Source organism: Strix uralensis, chromosome 3 (genome assembly GCF_047716275.1).
Source record: "Strix uralensis isolate ZFMK-TIS-50842 chromosome 3, bStrUra1, whole genome shotgun sequence".
Taxonomy (NCBI): Eukaryota; Metazoa; Chordata; class Aves; order Strigiformes; family Strigidae; genus Strix; species Strix uralensis.
In genome coordinates, this window is record NC_133974.1 from 85203091 (window position 1) to 85220823 (window position 17733).

Sequence of the window (17733 nt, forward strand, 5' to 3'; positions counted from 1 at the left end):
CAAATATACCTGAATCACACACTGTTGCAATATCACCAGTTGTTTCGCTAGCTGAAACTGCAGTCACAGGACTCTTGTGTCCAGCCAGACTCTGGACGTAGCACAGCCTGAAAAAAAGAGAACAAGCCTAAAGTTCAAACACAGAAAAGATTATTTGAGGAAAATATTAAAGAGTTAGATGAATTTCAATCAACATTTTGCATGATAATGGTATTTTTCATATTCATTCCAGAATTTCAGCACCCTTCATGGGAAGAACAGTAAAGGTTTGACTTCACATTAAGATATACATGGAACAGATTCAGTTAAGAGGGTAAAGATACCCAAAAGTTGGAAAACAGGTATTAACAAGAAAGCCATTGGAAAAAGTTACATATATACTTGTACCTGTTCAAATCCCATATGATGCAGGTTCCATCTTTGCTGACACTTATCATTATACTGTATGGTTTGCACACAAACAAGCTTGTTATTTCTGCTGTATGACCATACAGATGGACTTGTGACTCCATTTCTATCTCTGAAGGCTGAAAAACAGCAAGATAAAACACAAACTCTCATGAAAAAGATAATTAAGCCTAGGGACAAGTTTAATTCTTGGATTTCAGAAAATGGTTCCCATTGCTTTTAATGTCATCAGTTTAGCAACATTATTAATGCTCTATTATGCTTAATGCTTTATAATGCAATAAGCCATACAATATCATTAATGTTCAACTTTTTGCTTCCAGTGCTTTAGTCTAAGCAAACATTTTGATGTGGTCCAATGAATATAAATGAAGAACTATTGACTACTTCTGTCTCAATTACACACCTTGAAATCAGTTGATTTGTTTTCTGCAAGACTGCTATTTCCACATGACAGCAAAATAACAGTCCTCAATATTTTAGCATCTAGAGGAAGCACTTGGAAACACAGAAGGAAAACCCAGCTCAGCAGTTATCACACTGTGTACAGTAAATTACTGGGAATTCCTCAAGTTGGTGCCAAGTCCTTCAGTGATACCAAGTTGGAAAAATATGCAGGAAGTTTAAATATAGAAACCACTAGATAAAAATTAAAGCAGCAAATTTAATACCAAATAACACTTCTTATTCAAGTTATGTCATTTGAAATGATTCAGACTTCCTGAAAACTGGTTAAGTTGAAGGAGCTCCTTAATCAGAATACTAATGCTTTAATTAAGACAACTTGCTGTACAGAGATTAGAATAATCTTTGTAAAAGAAAGGAAGATTTTTCTGCTTGCTTCCTCACATGTGTCAGAGCACACTACATTTCTGTAAGAGGGTAGAAGATGCATAACACATCTACAAAAAGCTTGAAAAGTAGAAACATACAAGATCAAAACACACATATGCTTAACTCTTAGTTTATAGAAAATTTGTATGTCTTTCTGCATTAAAAGGGACAGTATAATCTATGTTAAATTGCAAAAGTCAATATACTTTTTGACAACAGGAAGACCTGCTATTTTGCTCTTCATACTGAGCATCTCATACAAGAAAGATATACTTATGAACATATCTAGTTGTCATTCTCAGAACAGTATGGTATCTGACACATGCAGATCCTTTAATCCTTGCTCCGTTTAGAGAAAAATTACACTTTTTTTTCATAACAGCAAAAAAAAAAATCAAGACTTTTGATTTTCTGAAGAACTGATTTTGATAACCCTGTGTTCCTCCCATGTCTTAAGTGTTTGGTGTTGATCTGCATTTCAACACCTGAACTGAAAGCAGGATTCACCTTTAGCAGCTTCCCTCTATAGTACTGGTTTATTGATTCTTCACTGGGTTGTTGTAATAATATTGTAATGAAACAAGCTGGCATTTTAGCACCAACTGCATTAAGGTCTAATAAGTTGTGAAATAATTACCCTCATGCCTAACATACCATACCTTTTTTACTTCTCACTTGCTTTTAGATGACAACCACTACAACAGTATCTAGATGTGGAAAAACATGCAGGTATGTATCTACCTTTAAAGAGCAGTTCTTTCTGTTGGTTATCCCAAATGATCACCTACAGCACTTGAGTGGAGAATTTAAATGATCACCACCCAGTTTTATTCAAACAGATCATTAAAGCACTTTGTTTGCAAAACAACTCTTAATAGTCAGCAAGTGAATGCTGGAGTAATTTGTACAGCCAGAAAGTAATGGCTGAGGTTTTCATGAAGGTATGACTTATTGTCAAGATAGATCACAGTTTCAAAGCAGTACTTCATTAGGTTTTTTGACCATCTCAAAGGCTAGGAAAAACAGAACATCTGAAGTACAACATGGAGGTATTTTTGAATTCTGACAGCATGCCTTTGAATCCCCATATCCAATTAACATGATATCTGGTTTATACCTATGCATTGAATTTATATAAATGTGAAACGGGGCAAGATATTCACGTTTCAAGTACTGCATTATAACAGACTGTTCACTTTATCACCGAACAGCTGACAAGATGCATACAGAACAGATGCTAGGAAGCACATTTGCATTCCCTGCAGCCCTAACTTGGGTAACTGACTCAACAACGGGAGCTACAAAATTGGCACAAGGTCAGTCTGCCTGGGGCATGTAAAACTGTCCGTGCTGAGAAATTCAGCAAAGATGGTCTCAGACAACATCTGTGCAGCTGAACAAAAATGACTTGTTTCTAGGAAGTGCAGGGAACTGAACAGTAACAACTCCACTACTAGAAGTTCTTTTTAGCAATGCAGAAGGCAAGTATACTGAATTTCTATTTTAGTACCTCAAAACATTTTAACTGGAATCTAAGTCTTAGTACCAGCTATTTACAAATTCACTATTTTGGTGAGCAGTTACGGTGCCTGACTTAAGATCCAACTGACTGAAGCTTGCAGGCTTCAAGCTCTATGTAATTTTTTAAACTCAAAGTGCTGCTGAGTTCAGGAAGTCTGAGTGGCAGGTCACCAGAAACTGGAAGAAAGCCAAGGAAGAAATCACTGTATGTTTGTGCTCTTCCCAGTCTAAGCATCTGCTGTTTGCCTGAAAACAGGAAACTGGGCAGGCATAGCAGAGCATACCAAGGTTCCCTCTAGCCCATGCTAAGGTAGCCATTCAAGAGCATTGAGTAGTACAATACTACAAATGTGTTTGCCAATACCTGTATCTGTATCAAGCTAAATTTGAGAAAACGGTTTAGTTCAGTTGTTGCTATGACTAATCCTGCAGACACACCTAAAATGACCTGTCAAGAAAGTTGCAAACTCTTTGTTAAAACTATGAAGAGTAGAAGTTACTGCTGGAGAAAGTCAGACAGAAGCTCAGGAACTCAGTCTGAACCAGAAGATGAATTTCGAGTTCTATTTATGCTTTCATACCATGCTTATCACCACATAGTTATCAGGACAATTTCTACTAGTATCTCAGTATCTCCCACTAATGCATTAAGCAATGCAAGTTAGTTTCCCCTTAGGAAATATGACAAAGTGAAGAGGCTTAGTGGTTAATATACAAACTGTCTGAGATTCCACCCTGGCTCTCTATAGTATAAGTGTTTTCTGCATTTGAAATGTTGTTTACTTTGGGAAAATGCATTCCACAGTTTCAGTTAAGGCTTTGAAAGGCTTTGTCTCCTTCACAGAAAAAAATTACTCCTTAATGTGGGGAGCTTCACTGTGCCAGAGAGCTTCAGTTCCAAGCCCTAGCCTAAATACAGTCAGAGCTGTATGTGTAATCAGTTATGCATCCAGATGAAGAGGGCTGGCTAAGGGCTAGCAGTATGTGAACAACAGCTTAAGAAAAAGCCAGAAATAAACACGCTGAGATAAATCTATTTAACAATGTCAAAGAGGATCCTTCAGAAATAAATAGTCAACAACTACTTGATCTTTTTAGCAATTGTCTTGAATATAACATGCTCCCCTTTTCTCACTTTCCCTGTTAGAAGACTATAACAGTGAATATAGCTAAATCCTTAAATATAAATTCTATCCAATGGAACTTACCATATTGCTAGTGAATCTGTTCATATATGCTGTGATGACACCAGATTTACTACCTGTGAACAGCTGACAACTGTCTGGCACCCAAGCACAACTTGTTACCTTGGAAAGACAAAACAAACCCAGAAAAAAATTAGAACAGAAACTATTCTAACTGCTATTTTCATTATGCCATTGCGTTTGGTCAAATTGATTCTTTATTGGTTATCCTAAGAAAAGCCATGTAAGATACCTAAAGAAACCCAAGCGTTAAAATATATCTGCTCTAGGTCATGTTGTTACTTCAGAAACAAAGCAAAGAGGGAAATTCTGTGTACCCCAGAATTCACAGCTCAAGAGCAGTACACTACTGCAGACTTCTAGATCTACAGCCACATCATCAGCCAAAATCTTTTCAGTAGAATCTCGCCAGTCATTGGAGTGTGATGGAGATTACACAGCCTTACCTAACAATCTTTTAGACGATCTTTTTCAGAGGAATCCTAAACTATAGTGGAGTTCTGCTTCTAATGTGAAGCATCTATAATTTTTTCCTGTATTCATTTTTCTGGCCCAGAACTTAAGCTTTTATAAATCCACACCAAAATTCTACAGGAGGGAAAAGCTACAGAAATCAAATGCATTCAAAAGGGATCTTTGCCTAGTACAGGAACATATCCAAGAATGAGCTACACTGAAGCAAGGAGGGACACATTCCAAAGGAGAATCAGATTAAAACCAGTTGTGCAAATGATGATGCTCATCTCCAAGAAAAATGAAAGCAAAAGTACCTACTGCCAAGTCAGGCCACCACTTAAACTAGCAATATTGAATGGGAGACCAAAAGACTGATTTTTTTACCTGATGGAACTGTGAACTCTGTATAAAATTTACTGGAGGTTCACTTTGCTTGCTTTTCAGTCGTAAAATGTTATCAGCATATCCCCAGCTCAGGATAGCTGACCACTGAATATCAGTACTGTGCATGCTTCTCACACCTGGAGGAAGGCATACAATATTGTGTCACACATGCAATCAAAGAGTTGATCACTCTGACAGTCAACAATAAAATCTCAGGTCTGTGTTTCACCACAAGCTAGACTATAAAAACCCCCAAAGTTTCAAAATAAGTTATTCTCTGTTAGGCTACGGCTTAATCCGTAACATATTACAAACATAGTTTTCAGAAAGTATGTAAAATTCAGTGTTCTCCAAAGACAGTTTGCAACATGGATAAAGCCTTTTGAAGAAATGTTGCATCTAGTGGGAGTGGAGAAAAGGAGCAGAGGCTGACAATACTTCCCAGCTAGAGAAATAATTGTTCATAACCTCAAGGAGAATCTTATTTTTGTTGAGTAAGTGTGAAGCCATTTGTTTTTAAAGAACCTTCACTAGTACACATTAGAGAAAAACAAAAGAAGAGTATGAGAACCTGTTTGTACATTATCAATAAGAATCCCCCCAAAGAGTTTATCTGAAAGCAGAATATTCTTCACCTCTGATTTTTACTGATAACTTCCCTCATTCTCTGCCTCCAAAATCATGTTCCTTAATTCTCCTGTCTGTTACCACATATTCTTTTCATCTGTTCTTCAGTTCTTGGACTGAATCTGCTGGCAAGTTCTAAAGTTAAATCCTCGTGCTTCAGTCACTTTAATGAAAAATATCAACTCAATTACAGGATTCTTCTATGTAGTTTTGAAAATTACAAAGTAAAATCCACCCTCCAGGAAAGATCCCACACATACGGAAGCTGATACTGGATTTATAAATCAGTCTTTGGCTGGAGAATAGTTTGCTGGAGAATAACAGTAACATTAGACTTAATTTTTTTATGGCTCATTTTTGCAGATACTGTGCATCTAGAGCATAAGCAAATTCATATTCATACCTTGCTCCTTGCTATAGATCATCAGAAGGCAAAACTTGCGGGACAAACCGCAGATAGCTTTCGTTGGTAGAGCCTGGAGAGAGCCAAACCTTTCTCCATGTGGTTGGCTAAAGCAGACAACAGGATCTGGAGCACTTGGGGAACCAACATATTCTCCCCACTTCAAGCCTTTTATCCACGGTAATGGGCTCTAAACCAAGAACAAATAAGTTTTCAGAAAAATATTATTTCATTAGTAAGGAAGAATCATTCGTATCACATTCCTGTAAGCAATCGCATGGTAAGGACTGCTGAAGAATTCTAAAAATACTAGAAAGGTAAGTATGAAGCACTATAGTATCATCAGTTAAACTATCAGCTTGAAGGGAGTTCTCCCACTTCTTTAAGGGCTGGGATAGCAAGCTTGTAGTTCAGATAGTTTAGTGAGAAATACTGATTTCTTTAAATGCAAGGATTCAGTTTCTCACTGGACTTTAGGGAAAACAAGTGTTTGAAGTGAAGAAAGTTGAAGTGTCCTACAGACAATGAAAAAGTTGAAGATGGAAGAAAGCACAGTACATGTTTACCTACTATAGGTTTGCACACAGATTCCAGAATTCGTCACTGAAAGTATAAAACTGTTTAAGCGAAATGCCTTCCAACACCCATTTGCTATAACCAAGATAAATTCAGATATATTTTGTGTCAAACTAAGATAGATCACAAAGGCATGAAAATAATTTTCACTATCACTTTACTAATCTTGTTTATTTTCTTTACAGTATAATATGGGTAGTAAATTCAGTTTTAGGAAGGAAACTGTAAACATATGGGTACAATAACTACAGCATATGAATGTTAATTAAACCATTTTGCAAATCAAAATGACATACTGGATATATTATTTCTTTGGTGTGTTCTCTGGTTTCTCTGAAAGCAAACTGCACCAGTAATCCCATGGCAGCAGGAAGCTCTCCTTCCATGATAAGCCGGGATCCAGGCCTGCTAACATGTGCTGTGTGGAACAGCTGGCGAGGTGTTTGCCCGTATGTTTTTATCATTGTTTCAAGAGCTCTTCTCTGAACAGGATCCTCCACAGCAGAAACATCCATCCCAAAATAGGTCTAGGGAGAAGGGAAAAAAAAGGGTGGGGGAGGAACAAGAACAAGCTTGTCCAGTTTGTCTTTGGGAAAGATTTCTCAAGACACACACACAAGTTTAGAGGCAGACTCTTCAGCTGTTTGGTTAAGACTTGGACCAGAAGCCATCCCACAATGGCTGTGCTGACTAAAGAGCCATCGAGAACGGTAACCTTGTCAGCACCTCTTCACTGGAGAACTACCACTTCAAGATTTGTCACGTGAGCTGCTCCTACATGTATTCCATGCCTGGTTTCTGGCAAAGAGGTTTTCTTTGTAGACTTTTACTGATCTGTGCAAAACCAGAAGGGTTGCTGATGATAAACAAAAAAATTGGAAAGTTTGTTTTCTGTAGCTCTTTCTAATTAATGTATTAAAGCTCTGATTTGGGGTGGGTAGGGAGGAAGAGCCTTTGATTTCAGAAGAGTAGAAATTCTCTTCTTGTCTTTTTGATGCCTCTGTGTACACATACTTTTCCTCAGTCACACTGACAAAGGCTTTTCACTTTAAAAAACAATGAACATACACAAACAATATTTGAAATTTAAGGTAATAACTAAATCAATACTTAAGCACAAAAAAAAAAAGAGGAAAGCATCTGGATGGCTACTTGAAAAGCAAAAGCCACCACCACCAACCACTACTGTTTTATTAGCTCTGCCAGCTATAGAATGAACACTAAACACATCTGAACGTGTCTGAAACCAGGACTGTCTGGCTGAGCAAGCCTTGTGATAGTCAGGACTGAAGCTAAAGAATACAATCCAAGATATCAGTGTTACAATTAAGCAGTGAAACTCTGGAAGTCTTTACGTTAAATGAGGACTTACCTGAAGTTAAATTTACTGGAGGGGAAAGTGTTCATTAGAGGGACAAAACACAAGATGTATATAAAGGGAAGAACACAAATAATGAGCTCAGGACAAACTGAAATGTTTTAATCATATCAAAAGCTGCAGCACAATCTACCTAAACGAAAGGTTCTTTTTGACTGAGGTGGAAGCAGGTACACACAAACACGACACCCGTATACACTGCAAACAACTATCCAGGCAGTCTAAACCCCATAGCTGATCATCCCCACGCCCATATCTCAAGGCAAGGCAGACAAACACAAATTCACCAAGTCTCACAACTGTCCCTGGGATCTTATCAGTTCTGCACCGGAATGTTTAAAGCCTTTTCTTATTCAGTACTCCAGGAGCAAGGGATCTTGCTTCATGCTGGATGCTTTCCAAGCAAGTCAGACTGAACTTTCCCCCATTGTTACTAAGTACAATGAACAAACACACTGCTTAACAAATACTTACTGCAGGATGAAAGACATTAATAGCCTGAACAGAGGCCTTGCCTTTTTGCTTATAACCAAACACCAGGTCAATCCAGTGACAGATTGTCTGGGAAACATGGTCAGACTCCAAAGCCTGACGATGAATCAGGATGAACAGACGAGGATCATTACGAGCCCAGGGTGGAAGATTGACATGGTTAACTCTGTCACCATTTTGACGTACTCCAAAATCAAAACCTAGAAACAGGGGAGTAGATGTTCCAACATTTCAGTTGACAGGAACTTCAAAAAGGTCTTTATAGGGTTCTATGAAAGCTCACCATTAAAGCACAGTGATTGCTGACCAACAAAGCAACACCATTAACAAGTTCCCCCCCCAAACACATTCAAGCCACACATACTCATTTCAAGTGGGAAAATCAGGCAACAGGAAGCTCCTCTGCACCTCTGACAATTATGAAAGAGCTTCCCTTAAGTCCTACATAACAGCTTTTTTAACATATCCTGCAAATTTGTGCTAGAATTCTCCCATACATCTACTACTTAGCATATTCAGTCTAGGGATATAAACATTCTCAGTTTCAACCCATAGGCTCAACCATACAGCTGTTTCTGGTATATAGTTTTGTTATTCTCTCAGTATACCTTCTCTGTTAACTAGAAAGTCAGGAAGGTAGAAAAATTCTGGGATTAGCTCTTTTACGTCAGTCATGGATTCATATGAAGAGAGTCGCCAGGTTGTGTTGGTAGAGTGAAAAGTTCTGTCTGGGATGTCAAAACTTTGATCTGTAAAGAAATCCAAACTGAATTTATTACATTGATGATGGACACAACAGTTACACATCTGCAACTTCAAGCAGTTAACTGCTCTCCAGTTAGAATTCTAAGTGTTCTCAGCTATCTCAATTACTGTGTTACACATGGATTGCAAATCAAATGCAGGTCAGCTTTTTATTCTACATACACTAAGATATATTTGTAAGATGTTCAGCTTTATGGTCTAGCTTGATAATTTCAGAAGGGGTCTACTGTGAAAGCACACTAGATTTAATTGTACTGAACTCAGCTATTTGGAATTTATATACTATGCTAAACAGAGTAACATAGAGCATTCCTGGGTCACTGGGACCCAGATCTGAAAGGCCCTGACCTGAAAGGCAAGTGCAAGCAGAAGTAACCTTACCTTGATAGGCTAAAAACATTTTAGTAAAAGGTGGCAGCCTAACTAGGAAATGAAGCACAGTTCCACTGTTGGAATAATGAGATCCATAGTGATATGGTTGTACAGGGGGCATGGGATCATCCTCCCGTGCTCCTTTACGGTATTCTTCTTCCAAATACTTGAAAAGTAGTAGAAAAAAAATAATCACAAACCTCCTACTTAGACTGCATTCCAATAACAAATATAAGAGCTTGCTTAAGTTGTTTAGGAATAACACTTAAAACTTTTAGAGGAACAAACATTTAAAAGTGATTTGGAATCAAATACACTTTGTCTAAAGACACATGATCACTTCTATATCCAGTTAGGTATCAGTCTTAAACCAATTTAAATTACCTGCTTTCTGCTGTTTATTACTTTGGCTTCCCCCCCCGCAACGCCCTTGTTTTCTAACATGGTGAAGTCATTGCACAGGCTTTTCAATAGGAAATGGAAAAAAACCCCAATGTTTGCAAATAATACATCTGTATTATCATGGTTTAGTGTAAGTTTGAAGGTCCAGCTGCAGATGCTTTAATTCCCCAGCATGTTATTTCCTACAGCCTTTCAAACATTCTAAAGAGCAAAAAAATCAAAGAGCACTGTAATCATAGTAGGGCATGTTAAAATAACAGAGTAATCCAGGGAAAACAGCTTTTCTGTTATGGAACAGGAAGAATAGCCAGAAGTTCCACTGAAGTAATTTCAAATAAACGGCAATGTTACCTTCCTGATCTTTAGGAATCTTTAAATATATGTGTGTTCTAATGTAAGAAGATACCAAGTTAACCTCCTCAGCAGTGTCACATGGAAAGACTGAACTGATTTATGATTTTAGGTACAGGAACAGACAAACCCAGGTTCCAAGCATGTTATAAAACAATTCCCAAGAAACTGCAAATGAGAATCCCATAGACATCAAGTACTGGATTTGTGGTTTCTTTTCCCCCCCATCAATATATCTTAAAAAATTAAAGCCTCTATATCATTTATACAAAAAAGGCAAGAAGCAAAAGTTAGCCAAATTACCTTGTAAGTATCCACATAACGATCCTCTTTTTCTTTAGACTGCACAGCTATCGGTTTGACCAGATTTCTGTAACAGAAGTAGTACTGATATCTTGTCATTTTTATAAAGATGTCAAGTCATACCATTTAGTAATGCATTACTAAGAACAATGGTTTTAATATCATGAAAAGGACAAGCAAACTTAATAGCACTTTACAAGAGAGTTCAGAAAATAAAAAGGCCACTTCTGGTGCTAAAGGCACGCTCAGACCCACAGGCTACCTCATAGCACAGTAACAGGCAAGCAAATGCAGAGTCCCTCTGTCAAATCAGAGGCATCAGAAAAAGGCAAAGATTTTGTGAACACAAATGTTAAATCGGCTTAACTGAAATTTATTAGGGTGGGACAATTCACTTGGATCTATCACAATGAAGACAATATGATTTTATAACTGGCCAACTAATTTAATACTATTTCCTTTTCTATTTAATTTTCGGTAATTGGCCTGAAGTCTTTAATCACATGAATTTAAACATACAGCTTTTACTTAAATCTGTGGCCTATCCATATCCTATTAAGACAGTATGTAAGTTCAATTCACAGCATTCTTTAAATATACACTCATAGTACTAGCTAGACATTTTATTTAAGTATCTGAGGTGAAACAGCCACTTATTGTAAAAAGCCCAAGTTATTATGGATGAGGCTTGTCCCTGAATAATTCCATTCATGTATGTGTGCAGTTTAGTACAATGAAGTTAAAAAGCTGTACTGGGTGATCAGTTCAAGTATTTGGAAATAACGGGTTCCAAACATTTCATATTACCTATATACTGATGGATCATTTAGGTCCAGCGTTTCATTGGTGTAGTCAGAAAGTATAAAAGGAAATACTGGATATTGCATGAGATCATTGAAGGAACGGCCCGCATGTTTGTTTAAATGAGTCAGATATTCAAAGTTAGTAATCTGTCCTGTGCACCACAGGTGGGTCAAAGCAGTAATATTTCCATATTCCAAAAGGTTAGGCAAATTGTTAGTTAAGATGTTGTGGTACACATCATCACGGACCTAAAAGAAAACACCACAGTTTTAATCATATAATTTAAAAAGCTTCAAACTACCATGACTTAGTACATTTCTCTTATTTCACAAGTTTCTAGATATCTGCTGTAATGGAATAATGTTCAGTATTACTAAGATTCTTTAATGTCTTAATACATCAGAGATGTGTTTTACAACATGATTGTGTTTGTCTAGAAGTCTAACCAAGCAGAGTTTTTTCAAAGGTATTAGGCAGAAATTAAGTAGTCCATGCAACAGGTCTCCTTAAAAACTAATGCATGAATGTACATGTTATGAAGACACAGCAAAACGTTTTGATATATTATTATGCATCAGTGTCACATTACCTTTGTATTATCAAAAGCCAAGAGTAAAGTTCTGCCATTTGTTAGAAAAATTTCCACTGCATTGTCTCTTAACTGCCACCAGCGCTTATGAACTTCCTTAATTTCCTCATAGGTCCAAGAAAATGATGCTGGTTCAGTTTCTCCATGAAAACTCTAGAGAATTTGCAATTGAAAAAGTTATTTGAAGTAGCAGATTTCCCAAACAAGAAACTCTTCAATGCAGTCAGTTGATAACTATATAGCATATCGTAAGGCAAACTTTAATTTTGCTGTGCTGCTTTAAGACGTTGTTGAGATTTTCTTCATATGTTTCTCATCCTTCATTCTCCTCAAGGCAGTGGGCAGAGCATCATGCGTGCTCCCAGCTGCTCCAGCTCCCTTTCCAGCACTAGCACACAATGTCATATTTTCACTGGCTCTTAAGCTAAAACATTGGACAGTCAACCAAAGCAAGCAAAGCTTTGCCATGAATCCCAATTCTGACAGTTCTGTGAAGGACCAAACAGCAAAACAGCTGGTAACATCTTAAACCACAGGAGCTGTGTGCTTAGTAAATGCAAGAAAGACCTCCCTGAAACCAGTTTAAAACTTTCAGCAGTATAACCTGTATCTTGATTTTTTTTTAAGTGTCTGTTTAAGTCTTGGATATATACACTTAAATAACACATCAGAGCCTTTGTATATCAGAAGGATGAGGTCAGTTCCAGTTTCCTCCATGAAACAGTCCTCTCTTGTATAGGATAAGGGGGAGCTAGAACATCCCACATAATGGAAAATTCAAGAATCAGATACTGTAAAGTAAAGCCCAATTCATACACTTGTGAGTTTCTGTAATTCCTAGTGCTCCAGCTTCCAGTAAGTCACATTATCTCAGGGGCAGACCAAAGCAAGCTCTGTGCACTTATGCTGATGAACTCAGAGCAATGGACAGCAAGGTGCCAAAGCCTCCCCACATCACCCCCTCCTCACTCCCTCCCAGCCCCAGGCCCACACCTTTCCTGTTTTCTGCCATCATCACTGATTCCACAGCCAGGGGCAACAGAAGCAACATTGAACCCAAACTAATCAGTTTGGCTGGCCTTGTCCTGAGACCTCTAACTCTAGTACTTTGGCAGTCTCAGTGGCAGGCGACAAGAGATAGTCATAGTCAGAGTTTGGAAAAGGTAAAGCTGAACAATATGCTCTAATACTTACTGAGTTTTCAATTGTGTCTGAAGCATTGTCTTCAACAAAATACATGCCACACTTTCCTGCAGGAAAAAATAGTTGCGAAAAGGTGCGTGATATTACTATTTGTACAATGCATCTTAGTGCTATATAAACAGTGTCCAGGAGTTAAGAACACTAATAATAGTACCTGGGCAAGACAGTACGTGACAGGAATAGAATTTATCATTCCATATCTTTTAGCAAGTGGACTGCGACTTTAAAACTTAACTACAGTCCAAATAGCACTCATGCAAACAGTAGGGAAGACAGACAAAACTGATCTACAAAGTATATCACCAATAAGCAGTCAGGCAACAGCTCAATTACTTGTAAAAAAAAAAAATCACCCAAGTTTATACATACAGCAGAATCTTATACAAAAAAGGTATTTATGGAGACTGAAAATTCTACTTACCTAGCAACAGTTCACCGGCAGTCTCTCTAGAAGGTGCTACACTTATACATCTTCGATTAACTCTGAAATATTTCAAAGTGTATTATTGCTTATGGATTTATGTACCTTTCAGCACATACCTAAACCTAGCAGCCTCACAGACTACGGTTGAAGAAAGACTTTGACACTAATGGTTTAAATCTCAAGGAGGGAAAGAAAATAGAACTTCAACCTTCTAGACTTGCACATTAGTGTATTTGTAATTATTTGTGTGTTCTCCGTAGTTATTTTAGGCAGTATTAGTGCCTGTAATAGGTGATAAATTGACACAACTGCAGAGCTGAGTAACACAGTAGTAAAGGCAGAGAGGATGGAAACACAATTTGCTTTTGAACACTGATGGGAAGACCTACCAGATCTAGTAGCACTGCCTGTCTTAGCTATCTAAGTGACAAGTAAGGAAAGAAGCCCCATCCCCATATCACACCAGATGGTATTTGCTTTTGTTGATTTTTGAAGTCATGGAGATAGACTGTTTTAAGACTCAGAAAATGTGTATGTTGGTAGCTCTGAACTTTTGCTTAAGAGTATAGCAAAAACCCTACCATTTTTGACATTTGTCTCCTCTCACTTGATTATTTTTAATGTTTAGACAAAAAAAGTGAGAACTGTTTCATTGGAATGGGAGAAGTTAGGAAAGGGAGGTACGTGTTAACCCAAGCCTTACCTTATATGTTCACTTGCAGCTTTGTCCTTTACCGTAGAAGAGTGAGAAGAATGTGTTTTGTCTTCAAATAGGTAAGATAACGGAGTTTTTATCACACCTATAAAAAAAACCCCACAAATAAGGCACTAGCAGTCATTACAATTCAGATATACTCCTAGAAAATGTTATGATTACCTTCCTGTTTCTGCCTGTCTGGGAGAAGGTACTTGTTCGGAATAGTCAGGTAGCACCTCTGCAAGCGGCGTCTCTCTCTGTTTGGGCCTTCAGTTGGATCCAGTTGCCAAGAAGTTGGGTAATAGACTGGGTCATACCAGAGTGCTCTGAAAAAACAAAATCTGTTAGAGTTTGGTAGCAGAGACAGTATACATAGCTTACTAATTCTGTTTTTCTTTCAGTAGTAGAAAGGCAGAAGTTTCACAGTAGTAGACACTGGGCAATTATTTCTGAAAAAGTATTAAAAGACTGAATTTTGTAGTTTATTCTCATGAGCTATCCCATTGACTACTTATGAGCTACTACTGTAAGACTGCTCTTGAAGTTACTAATTCTGATGAAAACAGTGATACAATGCATCTAGTACTTCATTTTGAAAACTCAGCTGCTGCAAACATGACATATTAGTTCTGCAGTGGTAAAAATACCATTGTTTGGTTTCTTGTCAAGACTTAACATCTTTTTTCTATGCAGATTAGTGAACACAGTATCTGGATGTTAATATGAAGAACATTACCCAAGAAATGCTCTGTTACTCCATCAATGCAATACAAGATATGAAAGCTTTATGACATTCTTCATTCTGTTAGGCACAGGCAAAATGTACCTGACAAAAAGCCTGTCTCAATGGCATAGAATCAAGTATTTTACAAGTCTTTAACCATCAGATGATTAGAAAAACTAAGTAATTCCAGTTTTAATATCATCTACATTTCATGTGCCTTTAAGTAGAATGAGAAGCACATGTCAGGCATCAAGTCCCTCTCCTGCTTCTTCACTGAGAGAACAACTTACCGATCATGGGTAAGCTGCTGAACAAGTTCCTGCCAATGTCTGCTGGCACTTAGCTCTGCCTTGTACATCCCCCTGATGTGCTGGATTACTTTCTTCCTTTCCATTCCTTGTGACAGAGACACAGCTTGTGTGATGTCTCCAGCTATTTTAGAAATGTCTTTAGATTTTGTATCCAGACGTTGAAAGAGACTGAGGAAAAAAAAAGAGTTGTGTTTTAAAATGTCAGATAAACACACTGAAAAGGGAAGGCAAGACACCAAAAACCCTTCTAAAATACAATCAGTTTGGCTGTAGATATCCATAGTTCTTGTTACAGCAGATGCAGAGCAACTTAGCCTACCTAATTTTCATGAGACTTAAGACCTTCTGCTGCTTAGCCTTCAAAGCAGCTATCACTTGTGGCCAAAGACAAGCCAATTAGAAGATCAATGGATATATATTAGCATGCTTTACTACTCATTACAATAAAAATCTCAAGTAAGAACAGTCTGAGCAGTTTACCACTGCTCAAATCTCTTCAAATTCTTCAACATAGTAAAGTCTTATCACTTATCTGGACAGACTTGACTAAGCCAACCTTTACAGCTGCTACAGTTGCCTACATTGAAGCATGTTGTGTGCGCATCTCAGATCTACTCCTTATAGCAAAGCCTGAAATGTAAATTAATGGGAAGAACCTCTTAATCTACCACAAGGTACTGAAATTCACATTATGCCTAGTAGCAGCAGTCTACGTAGCTCACAGAAGTGTTCAAATCCTATGCTGAATACAACAATATTTTATTCATTGAAGATCAGGGTTAGTTGTAGAGACATTTGCCTTACATCTAATTGCACAGACCACAGCAACAGGAGAGGTGATTGGACAGATACAATAGCTGTAAAACTAAGGGTGAAGTGTCAAACATGCAAAACCAATTCAGTATTCTGAAGTTCACACAGTGTCGTTTATTATACAACCTATCAAAATGCACATACCTACAACCGAGCTGTTTTTATAATGGTAAAAAACATCTGAAGGCTAGCAGTGCTGTTAATTTGAAAAATATCTATAACAATCATATAGGCAACTACACAATGGGGCGTGCTGAACAGAGAACATTCTTACAGAGTTCTTGCAGCCACTTTTAGAAGTCACTTACTTTTGCCGATTATTAGCCATTGTCTTCTCCCAGGCAGCTTTGTTTACACCTTCTTCCATCTCATATTTCTTCTGATCCTGAATGGAAGTTTTATACATTACTTTTTTTCCAGATGGACAAAAGGAAGCAGACATTAAAGGATACGCCAATTTAAAAAAGGAAGACTGACAAAACTGTTCGACTGATATCTTCACAGCATTTAAAACCATCAAGACTTCATTACAGTTTTATTATATTTAGATACAATTTTTTTTTCACAAGGAACCATAAAAATTATTTTCCTCACAATGAGATACACTAGTAGCTTATTACAAACTATCACCTTCGCCTGGGTTAAGTAAGATGCTTAACCAAGAAGCACTAATATGTGAGCTTGCTGTGAAGTGTTGACTCTGTGACAGGGAAATATTCAGAACCCAAAGAGAATCCCCAAAAGCATAAGTCATGCACCAAGGAAACAAAATCACTGTCTGCAGTAAAACTCTGACCCCATACAACAGAAAATTGTCTCAAATATATCCAGTTTTTGAAGTAAAGTTTATTCACAAACCTCTTTCAGAGCTTTTATTACATCTGGTTTTGGTTGTGGGCTCAGGGGAACGCATTTATAGCCACAACATTTCAATGTATTCACAAAGTCTCCTGCTGCTCTTTGTTCTTCTTTGGTCATTTCATCAGTGTGATTGTGCATTAACTCATATAAATAGAGCACTAATTTAGGTCCATGCTAGAAGATGAAGAGGGGAAAATCAGATATATTGTCATTCTCATTTCCACAATACAACGCCGAGCAGTTCTTTCCTCCAGCTTCATTCCCTTTTCTAGTCAGCCTGGACAGATTTCTTCTACTTTTTTTTTTTTTTTGGTGATTTAAAGAAAATGGCTGCTTTAATGTTTGAACTTTATAAAGTGAGAAGGAGCACAGTGAATTTAATCCTCCACATAAAACTTGCCCCAGCATCTTGTGACTTTTCAAATGGCTTACAGGAAACCTAAGTTTCTTCTCCAAGTACTCAGCTCCTGCAGTCTTGTTTATACTTCAGGAAATATGTGCCAGAGACTCTTAATTTTGCCTGCCAAGAATGTTACACCTTGTTTGATTAATCAAATTAGAGCTGACAGACAATGAAGTTAAGCAGACACAGGCCATAAATGCACTCAACATGACATTCCCCCAGAGAAACCATTGCTAGTATATCAGCTCTTTTCTTACCCGTGAAAGTGTTAGTTTAATTGAATAATGTATGTGTGATCAGGAACATATTAGTGTCATAGGTTCATCCAATAAGTACTTTCTCTCCTTAGTATACACAGTGACTCAAACTGTGGCGTGTCTTACATAATTTATTTCATTCTTGCAGTTCCTTCAGATCTCAAACAGCA

At 37.5% G+C, this 17733-nt stretch overlaps 1 protein-coding gene across 4 annotated transcripts in view; it reads right to left on the minus strand.

Annotated features, from left to right (window-relative positions):
* Positions 1-17733, minus strand: part of LYST (lysosomal trafficking regulator) — an 87270-nt gene that overhangs the window by 5486 nt on the left and 64051 nt on the right. For 2 of the 4 annotated variants that reach the window (XM_074863184.1, XM_074863183.1), the window contains exons 32-50: positions 16901-17077; positions 16351-16427; positions 15209-15397; positions 14375-14520; positions 14201-14297; positions 13495-13556; positions 13065-13120; positions 11871-12023; positions 11285-11529; positions 10478-10544; positions 9431-9587; positions 8893-9033; positions 8267-8484; positions 6711-6941; positions 5839-6028; positions 4809-4945; positions 3972-4070; positions 388-527; positions 10-107 (exon numbers count right to left, since the gene is read on the minus strand). In XM_074863184.1, the coding sequence (XP_074719285.1) occupies positions 10-107; positions 388-527; positions 3972-4070; positions 4809-4945; positions 5839-6028; positions 6711-6941; positions 8267-8484; positions 8893-9033; positions 9431-9587; positions 10478-10544; positions 11285-11529; positions 11871-12023; positions 13065-13120; positions 13495-13556; positions 14201-14297; positions 14375-14520; positions 15209-15397; positions 16351-16427; positions 16901-17077 (2680 nt within the window). The other 2 variants (XM_074863185.1, XM_074863186.1) reach the window with 2 other exon arrangements.